Source organism: Toxotes jaculatrix, chromosome 4, assembly GCF_017976425.1.
Source record: "Toxotes jaculatrix isolate fToxJac2 chromosome 4, fToxJac2.pri, whole genome shotgun sequence".
Classification (NCBI taxonomy): Eukaryota; Metazoa; Chordata; class Actinopteri; family Toxotidae; genus Toxotes; species Toxotes jaculatrix.
In genome coordinates, this window is record NC_054397.1 from 26,864,755 (window position 1) to 26,885,383 (window position 20,629).

Genomic DNA, 20,629 nt, shown 5'->3' on the forward strand with positions numbered 1-20,629 from the left:
TATGAACTGGTAGGTAAACAAACAAACAAGTCTTTACATGAGGAACACTAGGAAACAGGACTAGGAACCAAAACAGGCAAGCTGTAGGGAGGATCAAACTGGCATTATGTGGATTCTTTATTTGGATTGGAAAGCATGTATGACCTTAAACTGTATCTGATACACCTTCCTAATGTTTAAGACCTTCAATGAGAATGACATGGTCAGCTGTATTAAAAGCTGCAGTAAGATCTAGAGGCAATAAAACAGATGTTTGGACACAGACCACTGCTAAAAGGATTTCATTAAAAAATGGACGGGTTAAAAGAGGACTTTAGAGAAGTGGTTGACAGACTGTAATTTAAGAATGAGCTCGACTGACTGTAGTTTGTGATACACGCACATCAGATTTGTTGTCACCGAAACTGGAGACAACTTTCTCCTTCTCTTCAAGATTCACCACAAGACAGAGTTTGGCTCCAACCTGACGGGCCACGGCTTCCCCGACCCTGGACACCTCGACAATGTCAGGGCATCACAGAGGATGACAGACTGGTGGAAAAGTGAAAGGATAAACGACCAGCAGAGAAGGAGGAGACATCAGTGAGAGAGCAGTTAAGGGTGGAAGAGTGAACGAGGAGTGGAAGGAAGAGGAGTGGGCCTAACCCCACAGAAAGACTCTCTCTGCCAGCACTTAGAAGGGGTGCAGGGGGACGTGTGGGGTTATAGAAGACATTCAGTTTGTTTTGCAGAGGTAACCACTTTTCAGGATGAGATGGAGTCACTGCTGGGTTCACCTGTCAGTGTGAGTCTGTCCAAACTGCACAGGTTTCACAGCAAGCACATCAACAGATGTAGGAGTTTGAGGGAGCAGCACCACAGAAAGGCAATGCAAAGGAGGAGGAGAAGTGATGGCACTCACGGTTTATTTGAGCTACTAAACAGCTACGTACTAAATGTGGAGAAGTGAGAATGAATCGGTACTAACATTTAGGACAAAAACAAGTTTACTTAACTGAGAGAAAGAGTAACATTTAAAGATGGTAAAAAGTTAGAGCAGTTCAACAAAAACTGGGAGTGAAAGGACAAAGAGAAGAAGACGGAGCAGTGGGGGAGGTTGTTGGACGGAGGAGGACAGGAATAATGTAGCAGAAAGACAGAAGGATGGTGCATGAATGTAGCGTAGGATAGGAGCAGAGTAAAACTAACTTGTACGGTACAGTTCAGGTACTTTAGCTATCAGCTATTAGCTGCAGGGGATGATGAGCACCGATACCAGTCCGATTGACTACTGATCTAGATAAATTCAATGCGGATCGATAAAATTGCTTTGTGCATATTGGCTGTATTGTTTCTGTCCCTTGCCCCCCCCCCCCCCCCCCCCCCCCCCACCCCCCCCCACCCCCTCTCCCGGCCCAGAAGAATAGCTCTGCAGCTGTGCTCCTATCAAATTCCTATGCAGCTCGTATCTCCCTTCAAGGACAACTGATGAACTGACCTGTAAACATCCTGGCAGTCTAGGTCATACAAATCGCAAACACTTCTCATAGACTGATGCACACACATTCCCCTCCCTACCCACCCCCATCTACCGTCTGCCTCCGCACCTTATCTTTTGTAACCCCCCCCTCCCCTCCCTATGTGTCCATGAAAAAATTCCAGCATGTTTCCACGTGTACTGTGTAAAAGTCATAATGTATGATGTGACTATGTGTCAAATGTATGTATTGCAACTTGCAAATTAACTTTCAGGATAGCGTGTGGTAGCGCAAACATTTTGCTGCGGCCCGGAGGCTATACTCCTTAACGAAATTTCGCCTGTACTTCTGTGCAAGTGACAATAAAGTTCCTATCCTATCCTATCAACTCAAAACAAGGAAACCAAGAGTGATGAGAGACAGACAGACAGAGACAGACAGACAGACAGACAGAGACAGACTGGGTGCTGGTTTTGTTCAAACCACCTGCCTGTGTGTGGGGGAAGTGTAGTGCTGTTGCTCCCTCTTGTGGTTTTTGTGATGAACTACACCTCCGTCTGCAAGCTACTGGAACAAATCCAACGTTACTTTGAGTTATCCACCTGTGTTACTTTTTATCATTACTATAATCCTCATTTAACACCATTCCATACTTTACCTCTTACTTTTGAATCCATGGGTTCATGTGACGTAGCCTCTGTTTGTTTATGATTGTGTGTGAGACGACAGAAGACCAAACTAAGGCCTCGTCATTGAGGCCTGTTACTGTTGAGCCACTGTGGTACAAGTTAACCTTAGATACACAGGTACCAGTATTTACACATGGATTTTTATTATTTTACTTTTGTCCCTTATGATGGTTCACCTGGTTCCACTGGATGTAGATGCTGTTGTATCCTATCAGCAGTGGGACACCAGTGGAAAGATCTGATGAAGGTGAGCATATCGGGGATCGTTCAGAATTAAGAGCTGAGGCTTTGCTTCGAGGCCTCGGTGGTTAGTTCCAGCTGAATGATAATGTGATATCAAGATGAATTTGTGTGTGAGAGTGCAGGGAGGTCTACAGGGTCATCAGGTGGGCCCCTTTACCTGCAAACACACCCTCAACACAACACAGCTGATCAGCATGTTGCTACCAGATGCTAACTAGCATGCTGCCTGAGCCAGCATATAAACAGAAAACAGATTTTATCGATTTATTTTTTTAACATAGTTTTACATAGAGAGCTGCTTTAAGTATTCAGCTCAGAAATTAGCTTCGTGTGTAACTGTCCAGTGAGTTGTGTTCATAAAAGATGTGTAAAGTGTAAACTCCACTGAAGTTTAAAGGTGAAATGGTGATGGACACACAACACTGTGGCAGATTGTGCTGAAATACAAGAAAATGCCTGTGCAGCCTTGAAAGTACAGAATTCATACAAATTATTTTGCCACGGCAGGTGATGACTTTAATCCACATTATAATCATTCTTACAGATTCATAATTGATGTTAATGATAAATCAAACTCATGTCCTGTTTACAAAGTCGCTCTGTCATCATTTACTGTAACTAAAGTGCCAGATCTTTGTGTCCTCAGACAGAGACACTAAAAGCACAGTAACCTGGTTTTTGACCCAAATGGAGAGTTGTTGTATTTCATGTTCTCCAGCAGCAGGTGGAGCTATAGCAGCTCTACACGTTGTCCTTATATTCTCCCTTTCTCTCCCCATTAATGCCAGGATGTTGTTTTTCCTGCTCTGTGTTCAACAGGTACAAACCTCTGAATGCAACAAGTATTTGAAGTATTTTGAGTTTTCCAGTATTTAGTCTTATCAGGCCATGAGAGTGCAGGAGACACTAACATGCATCACTATCCAAAGATTTTAATCTGCAGGCTACGTAAGATAACTTATGAGATGAAGAGGTGTTTTTACTTTACTGTGATAATTATGTTGATGCTCTGTGTGACGTGAGTCAAGAAACAAAACGACATCTTGTACAGTTGCTTTTTAAAAAATATTTAAATGTATTTGTAAATGAGAAATTTCAGTTTTTGATTTTTTAATAAATTTGCAGAAATTCCTTAAATCATGTTTTCACTTTGTCATTATGGGTTATTGGATGTGGATTGAATTTTTGCAGATTTTATCCATTTAAAATTCAATCTACAACACTGTGAATAAATGAATACTTTCTGAAGCCACTGTATGTTGTAGCATGACAGTACCATGATTTAAATAACAAGCTGGAGACAACAGAAGCATCTAAATCAAAATGGAAAACAACTAAAAGGCTTTAGAAGTTGTGTAATTTAACTAAACTGCATCAGCCAGTCTCTGTAAAGTCCACAGGTAGCAGGAGTCAGGAATAATGTCCACAGGCTAACAGGCTAACAAGCACTACTACACAATTACAGGAAACTTGCTTCATTGTTCCCAGAGGATCAATCCTAATGTTTCCTGTATTCCTTTGACTTGACTTTTGTGGTTTTGAGTGAACAGTGCATTAAATGTTTCTAAGACAATGGCACAAAGAAGAAAGCATTAAATGCTCATGACAGAAGCTGAAAACAAGGTGATGCAACTCAGTCATACTGGAGCCAACTGAGCCTTTATATCTCTGGTGAGGGGGGACAGTGATGTGGATGAGATTTTCAGCCCAGCCCAACACACGTGAGATACACCATGTAGAACAGCCATGAAGAGGGTGTGTCCTCATCTCATCTCTGCTTCAAACACAGGTGTTTCCTCCTCCTCCTCCTCTGTGGGCTGAAACACAGGGAGTGACCCAAGATTCTGCAAGTAATCCAGAGCTAGAAGATGATAGTGTGTGCTTCACCATTAGTGCTAATTAATTAGCAAACATTAACCTAGACCAGAGGCGTCCAAACTGTTCCACAAAGGACCGTGTGGCTGCAGGTTTTTGTTCTAACCAATGAAGAGCACACAGTTTGACCAATCAACTGTCTGAAGACTGAGATCGGATGATTAAATGAGTCAAGTCTGGTGTGCTGCTGCTTGGATGGAACAAAAACCTGCAGCCACACGGCCCTTTGTGGAACAGTTTGGACACCTCTGACCTAGATGGTGAACATCAACATTGTAGCATTGTCATCATGTGTATTTTAACATGTTGATGTTAACATTATCACACTGATTATTTGTCTCTGTGTGTCACTTTCACCAGGAGTGTTTTGACTTTGGGGAACACAGGTCATTAATAATGGATAAAACTAAACATAACGTGTTTATGTAATGTTTCAATAGGCTGGGAACAAATGAATGGACAAGTTTTTCAGCGTCCTTTTGAGACAAAGTGGGGGAGAACACTGCACTTGCTCCCCTTTCCACACATGAATTGCTATGTTGCATTAGTAAATGAATCATTAAAATATGCTTTATTAACTGTTTGTTTTAACCACAGTTCCATATCCACATATACTGTACAGGGTTTATTTATGCTTTGCATTACATTTGTTTACAGTTGGCATTGTTGTTCATATTATTAAGTTTAGTTTCTGTTTATTGCTTCAGTTGATGTATTTCTTATGTTAAGGAGGAAGTGCCCAAATACTTCCTGTTTTTACAAACTGAGTGACATTATCAGTGATGTCTGTGGGTAAGACCAAATTTTGGGGAGGGACAGGGGATAATGTAGATGAACTGAGAGTTATTTACCATATGTAGATTGTGACACAGGTCACAAGCTACTGAATGGTTTGTTTCTCAAGTCGTTCAGTGAACTCAGAGTCTCAGAAACTCAGTAAGCTCAGTCTCCCTTTTCAAGAGCTTAAAATTCAGCAAACGATGCAAAGCAAGTTTAATCTCCATTCAGCATACAAGTGTAGGAAGCATATGAACACTTTGAGACGAGGAGGAAGAGGTAGAACTTCTTCATTTACAGTTTCATAAGCCACATGGCTAAATAGTGTAAGAACAAAACCCTCACTTCATCTGGAAGTCTGCAGTAGCACGTCACAGAGTGACCTGTCAGGCAAAGCAGGCCATTTGAATATGCAAATCATATAAGACTAAAACGTCTCTCTGTGAACCAGTTAGACAACCCTGCATCTAAAATGTCCTCCTGCACAGCTGAAATAAGAACACATAATGGTTGGTAGCTTTGATGTTGTGTGCCTTACTTTTCTCTTGCCTGTGCTTCCACGTCCTCATGCTGTGGTGTGCTGAGGCTCCAGCATCTTTAAATAGCACCAGCTGTCCCCACTGTGGCTGACCTTAATTACATTAAGTGCTCATCAAGCTCTGGTAAATCCATAATGTTGACACAAATCAGTTATTACCATAGATTTTGTAATTAAAGCCCAGCACAGAAAAACAGTAATTACCACTGACTCACTCACAAACTGTGGAGCAATGTAAAGTTTGCAAACAGAAGCTGATGTAAGAGAGCAAAGATGGATCGTACAGTGTAACGGACAATAAAGGTTCATTTCAAACAGCCACTGTGATGAATTGTGGTCCAACAGGCAACAAATGAATCAGTGTTGTCACTGACTGATAGCAGTGGAGGTGGTGTAACTCCAAACTGCCTACATGGTGGTAAACATGGAATCCAAACCCACACTTTAACGGAAAATTACAGCACATTGTATTTTAACGTGACAGATCTCCCATAAATAACAAGTTGTAGTGCTGTGATGTAAATGATGAGTACTGTGATGTACGGATGATCAGTAAATGTAACCATTATGACTCACATTTATGGGCTATGTGCCAGTATAACCAATTTTTCTGTGATATATAACATAATGTAACATTCATTCATTCATTCATTCATTCATTCATTTATCTTCTATTGCTTGATCCCTCAGGGTCGCAGGGATAACATAACATTTTTGTAGAATATTCATATATCCATGTTTTGTCTGTGAACTCACTGACCTGGTTTTACAGCCCACATTTCCCTGTTTGATTCTCCACTTCCCAGCTGGATCGTACTGCAATGCTGCATTGTGTGTGTGTGTGTGTGTGTGTGTGTGTGTGTGTGTGTGTGTGTGTGTGTCAAAGTCTATAGATGTGTTTGAACAGCAGGAGGGACTTTCCCAAACCAGTATTTTTTCCACAAACTCCCCCACAGGTTGGTGCAGACGTTAAATTGCAGTTGCAGGTTGATGATTATCTTGTAATAAATGTCAGTGGAAAGAAGCTTCAGTCCCACAGTCCAGAAAAACACTTAAAATGTTAGTAAACAGTGAAAAAGATTCTGCTAAAAATTCTGCAAGCACTCTCTGCTGCTGCCCAAGCTTAGTGCTCTTTTTTTTTTCCTTAAATCAGCTCTGATCTTCTCTTCTCAAGCAGGAAGAGCAAGACCAGAGAATACAACATCACATTTTTGTGGTCCAAAAGTTCCCACTGCATGTGTGTGTGTGTGTGTGTGTGTGTGTGTACATAGAATACACAGAACAGGCAATTTTGCCTTCAAGCTTCAAATATCTGCCATTGCAGCTGCTCTGAGATCATTTTACAGTGGGACATAAAAGACAGCACCATCCATTGTCTGACTTTAAAAAAAGAAAAGCTCAGTACTGGGTCAACATCCTTCCTGCCTGTTATGACTGTTATGCCAGCATCCATTCACCTGTGTTCTAATTGTTGATGAGGCATTATGAGTCAGATTGAATGGATGAGTTTCATGCAAGCTCAGACAGCAGCTTCCTAGAGTCCTATTTGACAGAAGATCTGAACGACAGTGAAGAAACCCACTAGCAGACACAACACAGGTTGACAAAGGCCTTCATGGTTAGAATGTGTATGGGCCCTAAAAAGTTTAAAAGTCGTAACGCACTTTTTATGGAATTATTTATGGGAGGAAAAAGAGTGCAGCAGTTGACAGAAATGTTTGTAAAGTTGCTCCCAAAGGGGCCACAGCCGAGCTCAGCCTCCCTCCTCTTAGCAGCTGTGCATTTTGGGCAGTTTAACTGTCAAAAATAAACAAATAAAAATAAAAATACTGCCCACACAAAACAAGTATTTAATTTTCATAAACACTTGTATGCTGTTATAGTGCAGACTCCTCTGGTGTGGCTGAACTGAGTGCTCACTCACTTTATCAGATGTGAGGAGGATTCTTTGTTGTTTGCCTTTATCTCTGGAAAAATGATATGAAGATCAATTATATGTGTATACACACACACACACACACACACACACACACAGACACACACACACACACACAGACACACACCACCCAGCTCTATATAACATGCTTATATACATGTAATCATTCATGTAATAGCAGCCTGTCAAAGCTCCACATGATACTAGCTCCCCACAGGTGGAACAGCAGGTGCTGAGAGGTTAGAACTTGAAAAGCACCTGCTGCATGTTGTGTGAGAAACTGAGGGACAGCCATGCGCTGTGGTTGGTCTCTATGGAAACAAAAGCGAGCTTCGAGTGGTAGTTGTTAGTTGATGACGCCTCTGGTGTGCTTCAACCTGATGTATGTCAAGCTGTGGTAGACCAGTCGCTGGACATGGACACTGTAGTTTCTCTGTGTCCACATTCACCACACATTCAGACGTGAAAGAGAAAGACGTGTGGTTTCCTCTAGATAAGTGAAGAGAGCACACATCCTTCTGCAGCACAAGGGCGAGAGCTGCTTCATGGTGTCTGCATGCTACAAATGTTGCTGCGAACAGGAAATGAATACTCTGAACTTTCCAATATATTCCCAATATCCTATCACTGCCACAGCATGCACACGGAAAAGAACTTTCTTTGCTGCATTCTGGTAAAAGTGAAGTAACAGTGAAGTAACAGTGAAGTAACAGTAAAGTACCACACAAAGCTGACAGACTGTGCCTTTAGGCATTTAGAGTTTTATTGTGCTACTTCCATGTTGAGTTAGCACATGTTGGAAACATCTAACTACATCCTGTAAATAAAACATGATTCCATGAGGTCTGAATGTCTCATTGGTTTCATGAACTACAGTAATTCAGTGACCCTCTCAAAGTAAGACGAAGCCTTTTCACCTTTGTCTCATGCATATAATGAAGACCTGAACTCTCACAGTGATGCATCTAACATTAAGTAGATGATGTGGAGAGAAGAGGCTGTCATGACCAGCCCCTAAGGGGGCTGTTTTCTGAGCCCTTGTTTTGTTTGGAACCCTTTTGTGGACTCTTGTTTAGTTTTTTGTTCATAGTTCCTGTTTTATTTCGAAATCATGGCCCTTGTGTATCTTGTCTACTTCTTGTCTTTGTCTTGTTTCCCTCCATTTGTGATTGTCTGTCCCGCCCTAATTGGTTTCACCTGTTGCCCATTGCCTTGTGTATTTAAGTCTCGTTGTTTCCCTGTGTTCTTGTCTGTTTCCATGTCTGTGTTCATGCTTGAGTCTGCACCACGTCAAGTACCTTGGTTTCCTGTTTTCATGTAAGAACTTATTCTTTTTCGTTTTGTCTTGTTCCTGAGTATTTTTTTCCTTTGTGGATAATTTAATTAAAAGACTTTTAGTTCTACTATTCTGCCTGTCTGTCTGTTTGGGTCCTAGTCCCCCCCTCCACGTGGCATTACGAACTAACCACAATGTCCGTGACTCAAATTCCTGTCTCTGACCCAAGACCTTGAGGACATGAAAGCTACCAGTGAAGAGCTTTCAGAAGTCTCCCGTCGTCTTGAGACGGTGCTTGAGCCCCACAGCCGGCCACAAGCTACCCAAGGTCACCGACACTGGTCAAGTTCCTCGGGGGTATTGTAATCTCCCAGCCAGCCTCCCTCTTTCACTTTATTTAATTTTTAATTTTAATTTCTTTATTGATCCCTCCTGAGGAAATTACTCTCTGCATTTTACCCACACCAAGTAAACTCACACACACACACACACACACACACACACACACACACACACACACACACACACACACACAAGCATGCACATACACTAGAGACGCTGGGGCAGGGGGCTACCTAGCGAGGCGCCCGGGGAGCGGGGGTGAATCGGTGCCATGGTCGCAGGGCCAGGGGCGGCGTGTCTCCTCCACCACCACCGCATCTTTTTGGGTTGGTTATTATTGACTGATGAGCAGAAACAGCACGGAGGGAAAAATTATGACATTAATGTCATGTCAAATATAAATAACATTGTTTGATGAGGAGCATAGAACATAGTAACCACTACCTACACAAATACTTCAAGGTTTGATTTATTTCTCCTTTCCTGTAAAATCCATTTTTACTCCATTTGTTACGCATTTTCACGTTTTCCTCCACTTTTACTTTGATCCATTCAACTAAATTACTCTTTAAAAAAAAAAACAGGCTCCACCCTCCTCCTTTTGTCTCAGTTGTTCTCGGTTGTTGGCAGTGTATTGACCTTGTTTCTCTCTCTGTTGAGTACTTTTTAAAATTTTATCTGTGTTTTCCACCGGATGTTTTTCTTGTTTTTGGTTGGTAACGCTGTTTCGCGGTGGAAGTTAATTCTTGCCGGGCTCAGTGGCGGCTGGTTTCAGAGGAAAGAGTAAAAAAAAAAACGATGCCAGTTTCCATCCAAGCTCTATGATGGACGCACGGATGGTGGTTTTCTTCTGTACAGGTAAGTCATTTACTACACAACTGATTGTGTTTGTGCATCACGTTTCTGACAGTTTTGTTGGGAGAGTCCTGAATGTGGATCATTCTCTCTTCAACTCTTAAATGTTTCTCAGCTGTTTTCTTTTAGACAGCTGCGGTCACATAACTCTGTCTCTTTCTATAATATGGCGCAGCTGCTAAAATGTCTTAAAGAACCAAAATCCAGTAATATGGGGTTTAACAAAACGTCGAGAATATACACTATGTAAACTTTAAATCATTTTGTATTTAAAAAAAAACAGAAACTGAAATGTAAAAAAAAAAAAAAAGTCCCCAACTCTTGTCAAACAGGAGCGTCTTTGTCCATAAAATGGAAATTCTCTGTGGTTATTTACTGTGCAACAAACAGTTTTAGAGAAAAACATCAAAAGCAGCACTTCTAGGGAAACAGCATAGGGACATTATCTCCATTATAAGTCAAAACTGGCTTCAGTTGGACATTTACCTTTGCTATGTTTAATGTAAACAAGCTGATGAAAGTACCCAAGATTTTTTTTTCCATCCAAATGTTTATGGGGAAAACATATTTGCTTACAATACACAGCTTGATGTGAGACAGAAATGTCGTGACAATGAGGCTGCTGTCACTGAGTATCATGTTGCCAGCTATTATGCTGAATTCTGCATTGGCTATCTTTGATCATCTGCCCTACGCAGCAGCAAACTGGTCCTTTAAGCCTGGTTAAACTCTGTTATTTGAGTTTTATCATTCAGATTGCTGGAAGAGTGTGTGAGGGTTTTTATTTTCAGTCAAACACCTGTAGCCATCAGCAGCAAGGATACCTGCACAGAGCAGGTACTTTGTGTGTTTAAATCCTGGCTGTTCAGGTTTAAATTTAAATGAGCTTATATACAATTAAACAGACCTTAAACATATTGACAACAATGATCCTACAGAATAAAACAAGAGTTTAATAACAATGATAAAATGAGTCATGAATAACAAAAACAATGTTTTTTCATTCATTTCTTTCTTGAAAGGGATAAATCAAAGGTCCCACAGCAGAGAACAGAAATGCTGCCATGAACCAGGAATAAAACAACAAACACCTAAAAATACAACAATCAAACCTAAAGATACAACAATCAAATCAAATAATAAATCCATATATAGCACAGTTACTATTTGTAAGAATAGTTTCAAGGAAAATGATTTGCTCACATACAGTAGAATTACAAAGAGGCTCCTCAGTCATCTGACAGAAATAATACGCTCCTGTTTGAATCAGTGCAGCTTGACTTTTACTCTTTACTCTTTAACTTGAATGTGTCCTGTTGGACAGAGGACTGAAGCTGCTGCTCTGCTAACAGCCTCCATCTGACCCTGACTGTTGCATCATGCTGTATTTTACAGTACTGAGTTCATCTGCTGCAGAACTGGTGAAGATCCTGACAGCCACTGAAGGAGGAAACATCACTATACCTCACGCTGTGAGCAACTCTGGATTACTTACATTTGGACCAAATCTTATTGCTCGGGTGACGAACAAGGAAATCAAAGTAGAGGACATTTATAAGGACAGACTCATCTGGGACCAAAACACTGGACTCTTTACTCTAACTGGACTACAGAGGAATGACTCAGGGGATTATGCCATTAGCACATCTTCAGTTTATAGACTCACAGTGTATGGTGAGTTAACTTTTCTGTTATTTTTTTATCCAACATTTTGCCATCACTGCAGCCTGAGCAGCAGAGTTAATGGGTTGTGGATGGCTGAGGTCACAGGTGGAGCTAACAACATAAAGACACAGCTGAACTCCTGAATTCTCTCTCTGGGTTTGTTCCTGCAGAACAAAGCTGGAGTCAAAAATAGACACAGGATGTTATTGCATTGTTCATTCTAGCAGCTGCCTGATGGGTCTGAGGAACATGAGGAAGATCTGTTTTCCATCATAAGGCCGAGCTGTAGAGGACCCATTCACACAAGGCCTCATGACCAGTGTAGTTCCTGGGCCAGGACGTCTGGTGGGTCAGTTCCCACCTGACATTCAAATGTGTCTCGAGCAGCCACTTGTAATTGGATCTCACCTGCGTGTTCTATATGTAAATATGCAAAGACCAGATGTGCTGTGGTTGGTTTAAATTGGCAGGAGGCAGCAAGGAATAGTCTGCCCCTTTAATTTGATGCTAGTGAGCACGTACCTCTGCCTACAGAGAGGACATCAGCTGAATGTCTTCTACTGTCCTTCAGTGTGACCCAGGACACCTCTTAAATTGAATAATATAGAGTTGAATTTAAAATGGATTTAGCTAAATTAAATTCTTTTTAAAAAGGTTTTATCTTTCTATTGGTGGACGTCAGAATGTAAAATGTGTGTGTTTCATATTTCATGTTTCATTTGAACCGTTGGTCAGATTCCCTCCAACACATCAGAGCTCCTGCTGCTGCTCTGCAGGTTTTATGTCATTCAGTTGTTAGGTGACACGCTGTTTACACAGTTTTAAACTAGAAAGAGCTGCTGTTCAATTAAAGAGATTATAAATGTTAAAGCAGAAAACAGAAGCAGTCACACAAGTAAATTAACACCAAAAAGTACAATTCAAAGGTCTCAGCAGTGTGAAGAAGTAAAATAATTCATTATAAAATTTAATTTCCTTATTCCTGCATCATTTAAATGCAGGTTTTATTGATCAGTTTACAGTAACTTAAAATAATTCTCAATTTATCAATGATTGTAATGGGGGAAAAAAGAAAGACTGTTACTTGAAGCAGGACACTCTGGATCCAGTCTTATGGGGGGACCAGTGAACCTTTAATGTCCTGCTGTCTGACACTGGTGGACACAGAGTACAGTGTCTCAGATCTGCACAGCGGCCTCATTTATTTTAAAGGTCGTAGTTCTGTTTGTTGTTGATGGTAATTTCCTGCGTCTGCTTCAGGCACAGACACGAGCATGTGTTTTTCAGTTCTTAGAACCAGTTACTGTTTTAAATTCTCTTTAAACAGAAAACTTCTGTTTCATGAGTTCATTAAAAGCAGAGCTCTGTCTAAGATCAGACAGGGTTTACTTTAACTCAGTGAGGGAGTTTTACACTGTACCTTACTAAAACTGGGTTGTACTAGGTAAGTTGTTTTCAACATAGAATTTAATCTTTTTGAACATGTGCTTTGAGCCTTGATATTGCTTTTGCCCCCATCTTCCCTGCCTGCATACAGTTTGGGATGTGGTCTGCCGGTGTGAATTTTATTAGAATCGATGCACAGAACAGCCTGAGTCTTAACAGTATTACTGTACATCACACAGTATCTGCACAGGGGAAAAAGAACAGAACGACTGAGCCAGGCATTTTGTGCTTCTAGCTGCTTCCTAGATGGAGCAGCTACATGGACACACACACACACACACACACACACACACAATGTATCTTCCATTTACAATAGTAGGATTAGTTGCACAGCTGTTATATTCACACACTGCGTTAGTTTCACCTTGATGTTGACTTTGCTTTTATGATCAAACAGCCAGGATCATCCATCATACAGGATGTGCCTGTGTCATGTCCTGGCTCCTCCTTGGCTGCCTGCTGCCACTCCTGTTCCCTCTGTCCCTGTCTTCCTGCACCAGGTCTATTTATTTAGTTACAGGAAACAATGTTTCTGAAGCCTAAAATTTACTTTGGATCATCATCAGTCCAGCTGGTTTCACATTACAGTTGTTCCCATTGATGTATTTTTATTTTTCTTTCATCAGAGAGTGAGACAAGTATGAAATGTTATCGCAGATCATAAATACTATACTGGCTGGTTTTTTACCAAGCTGCTGAGCTGGAGGTAAAATCGTTATCTTATGATCACAGCATCTTCAGACTGAACAAAAAGTTTGACAGCAGCGAATGTGCTGTGAAATGACAGAGAAACTTAGAAGGAACAAAGGGTTGGATCATATTCAGGTACAGCCACGGGCATCTGTTACTGTATCTGACCAATGATGATGATGATGATGTGAAACTGCTGGGCTTTTGCTCTGGTTCTCTGTGGTTGCATCTTGTTAACATTGGTGACATGACTTCAGCAGAACGTCTGTGGTGTTTTTTTTACATATTATCTTGCAGCCTGCAAAGGCTCCTCAGTGTAGTTTTAAAGAGCATTTCCTGTTTTGTGTGGGGGGGTTGTGGCTGTTTCAACGGCTGTTACGGTGCATCGTTGTTGTTTGTGTGCCTGAATATACATTGGTGATATCTGAGATAGCTGTTCATTTGAAACTCACCCACTTCCATTAAGAGGGCGAAGCCTGAATGAGAAAGAGAAAGTGGAATGAATGTAGAATCGGAGAGATGAAGGTTGCATGACATTTCTTTGAAACAGTGTGAAGTGTGAGACCACAAACATAACGCTTGGTTTAACTTTATGTCACACTGTAGCACCTCAGTCAGCAGCCCGGCCTTTTATTTCTGTTGGAATTCATTTCGTTAATCTAATTTTTTCAGTTGTCAGTTCTGTTGCCTGAATCTATGGTCTTCACCAAACAGGCCCAGCATAAAAATGTCCATGATGAAGATGAAAATTTGCTTCTCTTTGTGTCTTAACACACCATCAGTTTTACTTAATGAGAATCTCTAATTTCCCATCTATACATTTTGAATCTCCCAGGGACTGTTCCCACACCTGCGGTGGTCTCACTGAATGTGAGCGCTGAGAGCTGCACCCTGCAGTGCTCTGTGGACAACGCTGAAGACACGACTCTGTCGTGGCACAAAGATGAGGAGACGCTGAATCAGACCAGCTCAGCTCTCTCTCTGCTTCTCACTGTGAACAAGAAGGATTTCAGCTCTTCATATCGATGTGTCGCAGCCAACCCTGCTGAAAACAAGACTCGTGCAGTTGACAAGACGCTCTGCCCTGAACTGAGCAAACCCCAAAGACACAGTAAGACTAATTCTGGCAATTTTTTAATTTAATAATATTTTAAAGGTTGTTGTGATTCATTCGTGATTCACTTGTTCATTTATTTATTTATTTGTTTCTTTATTTTTTTTCTTTTTACAGATATAATCGGAATTGTAGTCCCCATCCTGTCTGTTCTGATTATTATACTTTTTATTGCCTTCATCATCAAGAGGAAGTGTCCTCAGACACATGAAAACAAGAGGAGAACCACACAAGCACAAGGCAAGTATTGTTTTCTGTTGTTTTGTAATCTCACTGCTTGATCACAGACATTGAGCCCCATTAAACATATATATTTGTCTAAAGATTTTAAAAATATTTCTCTCTGAACTTTTCTAGTGTAAATCCTTTATTAAAATCGAAACCTTATTAGACATAGATGCATTCAAACATTATGGATCGATTGCAGTTTATTATGTTCAGCTGATTACACTTAATCATGCTGTAATATACATACTGCATCTCTCATCTCTGAGAGCAGTGACCCACTTTGAAGGGGAAATATTAGTTTACTGTCCCCATAAATAGCAGTGATATTTTTAGAGTGTTCCTTGTTCTGGTTGGTCACATTGTGAGAACATCAAACAGCAAAAAACTGATACTCTCTATAAAAGCCTCTGTATTCAGCCCCAAGGCTGGATCACTTCATTACCAATGTAAATGGAGCTTAGAGATTAATTTGTTTGCACATGACCTCACTGGGTTAACAACACCATTGAAGGCGTTGGCTTCCTCTGGGGTTTTTCACATTCAAAGCTGCACATTGAAAACACCAAGCTGTTGCCAAATGATAATTTTATTTTCTCAGACAATCACCATACTTTTGTTTTCCGTATTTTTTTACTGGATAACCTCTGACTTCTGGACTTCTTTGTTTGACAAGACTGTATTTATCTAAATTCAATTCAGAAGTGTCAACTCTGGAGTAACACACTCATCCAGTGACTTCCTCTTACGTACAGCAAAGTGTAGGAGAAACTTTGAAGTGATCAAATGACTGATTACATGAATGTTCAGAGTAGGAACAGTAGCCTCCCCAGTCAAATCTGCAGAAATGATGTGATGCAGTCATGGCAACATGGAGCAGACAATCAATCCCATGCAGAACTGAGGATGCTCACAGACCTACCCAGCATCAGTATGTGTTCCTAATAAACTATTCCCTGAGAGTGTTTCAGCCTGGACCAAAGAGGTGGACTGACATTACTGACATTACATGATCATGTCATTTTGATTCTCAGTTGAACTTTCCCGTTCTTACAGCTCAAACAAATCAGTCATTGCTTTGTCTCCTCATGTCTAGACAGTTGGAATGCACTTAATTATTGCTCAAGGAGCCGTTTAAGTTTCTACACTTATCTGTGGTGAACGAGGCCTCTCAGCTCACCAGAACAAAGGTTCTTGATTGTACCCCACCCAGAGTTCAAGACTCCTATATTGCAGAACAGTCTTCCCCTGGGGGTCAGATCAGCAAACTGTGTTTTGAGTGTGTGAAATCTCATATCAACAGCTTTCACCATCATTCCGTAGATACATCCTTTCCCTGATTTAACGGTTTTTGCCTTTTGGCTTCATTCGTTAGTTTTGATGTTTAACTTTGTATCTTCACAGGTTCAGAGAACACAGAGGTTCATTATACTGAAATAGGGGTAAGTGAAAACAGAGGTTGGTGGTTGCTCACATGCATACACCTTAGGTAATGTTTTATGATAATGATGATCCTGTTCCTAAGCAATACTGTTATTAGCTATGCTTACTTAGCTATACCCCCAACAAAGTAAACTCACTGTCTCTTTGACTCATCTCTAAGCAAACATGTTTGTCTTAATGTGCTTCACTGGAAATTGGCTGCCTGCTAACAACACTGGACATATCTGCCTGCTGCTTTCTGTTCATTCTACAAGCTTGAGGCAAAAAATTGTGTGTGAAGTGAAAGAGTCAGGTGAATGTTGATGTTCTGAAAACAGCAGGAATTAGTCACTGTATTTTCCTAACATGGCTGATACACATTCTTTTTTAGTTTCAGTGTAACTCACACTTTCAGAATGAAAAGTTATCCTACTAACTGGCCAACAGCCTTATGTTAGAAAGATAGGCTTTGATATTAACTTGCCTCTATTGCAAGCTGATGCTACTTAGCTTTAATGGTTTGTCCATCAGAAAGACAGAATGGCAAAATCACTTTAAAGTGTCTGTTGTATCCTGTAGTTCCAGACAGATCAGATGTTGTAAAAATAATTCTCTCTCACTTCAGTTCTTTTAATTTCTGAATTCCTGTATTTTCGTTTCGCCAGGAATCAAGTTCACCAGATTCCTCAGCAACTGACGGCTCTTCCCATCTAAAAACAGTCTATGATAAACTGGAATTTCATCGCATGCAGGCAGTTCACACAGCCCCTAATGATAACATTTGAGTACAATCGACGGACCTCCCACACGCTGTGAAATAAACAATTGGGCAGATGTGCTCAAATTGTTGGACTGAACTCGGAGGCCTCCAGATTTCAAATAAACTCTATTTGAGTCCTCAGTTTAAAAAAAAAAGAGAGAAAAAGAGGACTGTGTGCAGAACGTTGGACTGTGTCTGCACATCAATCGTTTTTAAACCTGGTGAGTTGCTTTGGTTTAAAAAGAACGTCTGAGCTGGCTGGCAAAAATACAGTGTGTGTTCCTGTCCCAAATCACAAGAGGAGTGAGTCCAGAGACAGCAGGAGATTGTAAACATTTCATAATGTATACATTTCATTATTTTATATTTATCTTATTGTATCAGTTTTTTTCTCCTTTGTGAAGTGTTTGTTGTAACGGTTTCCTTTGTTGCTGAATCACGTATGTTAAGGTCAGACAATTTCAAAATTTTGTTAGCTAATAAAGAGGCTGAGTGCAAGAGCGACAGCAAGTGTTGCAAGTATTGTGTGCTTTTGTCTACAGGAATCGTAGTGAACCACAGCGAAGCCTTGTGTAGAAATAGCACATCCATTAGCCAGATACTATTCATCCCATCTCCCTGGTGAGAAGAGCAACTGGTGCAGATTCAGTCACAGTATTCCTCTGCTGTCCTGCTTAGAAACTTACCAGATCTCTTGACTCGATATAATGTAGATTTTACAGCATTTTAAAAAGAGATTTCAATAAGTAGAAATTGCACATATCCATACACAAAAAAGCATTGATCCCCGTCAGACAAGGGTGAAGCACACTAGACTGAACTCAAATGCAGAAACCAGAATACAAAGACTGGAAAATGTTCAAAAGTTTATTCACAAAATAATAGGGAATGTGTCAGAGTCCTGAGTGGGCAGGCAGAGTCCAATGTGCTGAACAGAGCGTGGGAGGGGGTCAGGTAGATCGGGAATCAGATTATCCAGGGGTAGGGAGGGGCGGCTGATGGTTCTGTGGTTCAGAGAAAGGGAGGGGATGTGAGTGTCTCTTAGGGAACAAGATTAGAGTTATCTCTGTAACGACTGCAAAAACCAACACTGCAATATTGGCCAGGAGATTAACTTTTAACCGTCTAATGGAGTCACAGTGGTGGGTGGAGCGATGACTGGATTAATAGCAGGTCAGCAGGCAGGTAGGCGGGAAGAAAAATGTCCCCACGCTGTTAATGTGCTGTTAAAGAAAACAAGGAACAAAGAAGCAATGGACAGTAGACAATGGGTTGCATTGTTATTTGTAACTGAATACTGTGCACTAGGTTTTCTCTCAACTGCTGCGTCCAGTCCATGAAGTATCTACTTCATAAAAGACCTGGAATTCTGTTTGGTTTTGAAATGTATTTTTCTTACGTACCAACAACTTTTACAGCTAAATTCATAAATCATGACAAAAAGGTGGATGTTTTAGCTGCAGCACATAGACATCCAATAGGTCAACGTTTAAAGGGTTGGGATTTGAAAATGTCTGACAACCTGTCATGGTTGCACCAGAAACCATAATGTATGAACTGGTAGGTAAACAAACAAACAGGAAACAAGTCTTTACATGTGGAACACTAGGAAACAGGACTAGGAACCAAAACAGGCAAGCTGACTAAAAATGAAGGGAACACAGATACTAAATACTGTAGTGAGAGGACAGGAATGAGACACAGCTGAAACTAGTCTGGCAGGTCAGACATATACAAGGACTGAAAAACACAGAGGCAGGAAGCAAAAACTTGAGAGATTTTAAACAAAACAGGAAGCACTACAAAAACTGCAAAAGGGGCAGCTTGTGACATGGACTTAATAATTCTCTTCAGGCTGAAGTGTCCTTCTCTTTTGGAGAGTTGCAGAGCTCACATGCACTATGAATAAACTGATCACTGCCCCACTGACCACTAGCTACTTCTTTGATAAAATCTCCCAGGATTACTCAGTGATATGTTGTCCTTAAATGTTTAAATTCTTTTCTGTTTGGGTGAATTCTTAGTAGCTCATGACAAATTAAATTAAATCAACCAAATCAACCACAAACAGACCTCTACTGTATAAACAGGAAATTATAGGAAAGTTACCAAAATGGAAAAAATTGAAAACCAGTTGGTGTATGTAGGAAAATCTGCTGCTGGTAGGGGATGTAGATGTTATGGCCAAACCACACTGATTGACAGTTCAGAAAATAGACATGTCCCACGTACATGGACAGCAATTTTTCATTTTTTCATAACACTCAGCATGACTCTCAAGCTACTGTATTTCAAATAGAAACATATTTTTTGAATGAATATGAGTGTTTCATTCATTAATGGCAGCAGATGTGTTTGGTGGTTTGCATCCAGAATCCTGTGTGTGGTTAGGTTTAGTCAACAAAAGCACCTTAGTTAAGCTTAGTGAAAAAAACATGGTTTTGGTTCAATTTAATTAAACACACTGTGCCTGAAGTCAGATCAGGATCTTTCACCAACCTTAACCGAGTGCTGTGAGTGTCTAAATATAACCATAAATAAGTGTGATGATGCTGAAGTCAGTATAAATTGTTGTTTTAGAGTCATGAAAAAGGAAATCCTCTCACTGTGCATGAATCAGTAGATTACTGATATGCAGCATGGACACAGCAACTCACAAATCACTGGAGGAGGAAGGAAAAGGGAGCAGAGGTCCAGTAACAGAAAGTGCCATCCAAGGTCATACGGTAACTTGGCCACTGACTCACTGATGATCACTGACATGGCAATTCAATTGTAAAGTTGAATGTTTCTCCAACGTCATTAGAATCATTAGAACTGTAAAATTAGTTCTAAAACATAGAGGTAACCAGTGTAGGGAGGATCAAACTGGCATTATGTGGATTCTTTATTTGGATTGGAAAGCATGTATGTCCTTAAACTGTACCTGATACACCTTCCTAATGTTTAAGACCTTCAATGAGAATGACATGGTCAGCTGTATTAAAAGCTGCAGTAAGATCTAGAGGCAATAAAACAAATGTTTGGACACAGACCACTGCTAAAAGGATTTCAGGTTAAAAGAGGCCTTTAGAGAAGTGGCTGATCTAAAGTTGGTTTAAAATGCTCATGGTTAGGATAAATGGATAAATTGAATGAAACGCTTCTTTCAAGAAGGGAGTTGGAAGAATGTCCACTGAATCAGAGGATGATTTTGTATTAGTAAGTTAGGTCAGGAAGAGTCTGGGATAGTTCTGATAGTTGCATTCCTGTGCCGGACAGCCTGAACCTTATAAGGGAAAAATGAAATGTTTTTCTCAGCTGAGGGTTTAATAAAAAC

General features: G+C 40.6%; 1 protein-coding gene and 1 long non-coding RNA gene across 4 annotated transcripts; one reads left to right on the forward strand and one right to left on the reverse strand.

Annotated features, from left to right (window-relative positions):
- Window positions 1–3,541: 3,541 nt before the first annotated feature.
- LOC121180929 lies at window positions 3,542–6,419 on the reverse strand. Its single transcript, XR_005893978.1, has 3 exons — window positions 6,340–6,419; window positions 5,580–5,672; window positions 3,542–4,250 (listed from the first exon to the last, which is right to left on the reverse strand). It is a non-coding gene; the product is annotated as an uncharacterized LOC121180929 (long non-coding RNA).
- A 3,174-nt stretch (window positions 6,420–9,593) lies between these two features.
- On the forward strand, window positions 9,594–19,962 carry LOC121180928. Of its 3 annotated transcripts, none has more exons than XM_041036627.1 (6): window positions 9,594–9,991; window positions 11,384–11,662; window positions 14,625–14,899; window positions 15,068–15,143; window positions 16,533–16,570; window positions 17,216–17,816. In XM_041036627.1, exons 1-6 carry the CDS (start codon window positions 9,955–9,957, stop codon window positions 17,333–17,335), a joined length of 825 nt encoding a protein of 274 aa, XP_040892561.1. In that variant the 5' UTR covers window positions 9,594–9,954; the 3' UTR covers window positions 17,336–17,816. The 3 variants fall into 3 exon arrangements, with proteins under 3 accessions (XP_040892561.1, XP_040892562.1, XP_040892560.1); XM_041036626.1 differs by having other exon boundaries at window positions 9,714–9,991; window positions 14,625–14,900; window positions 15,021–15,143; XM_041036628.1 differs by lacking the exons at window positions 16,533–16,570; window positions 17,216–17,816 and adding an exon at window positions 19,891–19,962 and having other exon boundaries at window positions 9,595–9,991; window positions 14,625–14,900; window positions 15,021–15,143.
- The last annotated feature ends 667 nt before the right edge of the window (window positions 19,963–20,629 follow it).

Coding starts and splice junctions, on each gene's coding strand:
- LOC121180928 (XM_041036626.1), top strand. CDS start 9,955: ATGATGGACGCACGGATGGTGGTTTTCTTCTGTACAG. Junction 14,901..15,020: donor GAGCAAACCCCAAAGACACA/GTAAGACTAATT, acceptor TTCTTTTTACAG/ATATAATCGGAATTGTAGTC. Junction 15,144..16,532: donor GAGAACCACACAAGCACAAG/GCAAGTATTGTT, acceptor GTATCTTCACAG/GTTCAGAGAACACAGAGGTT.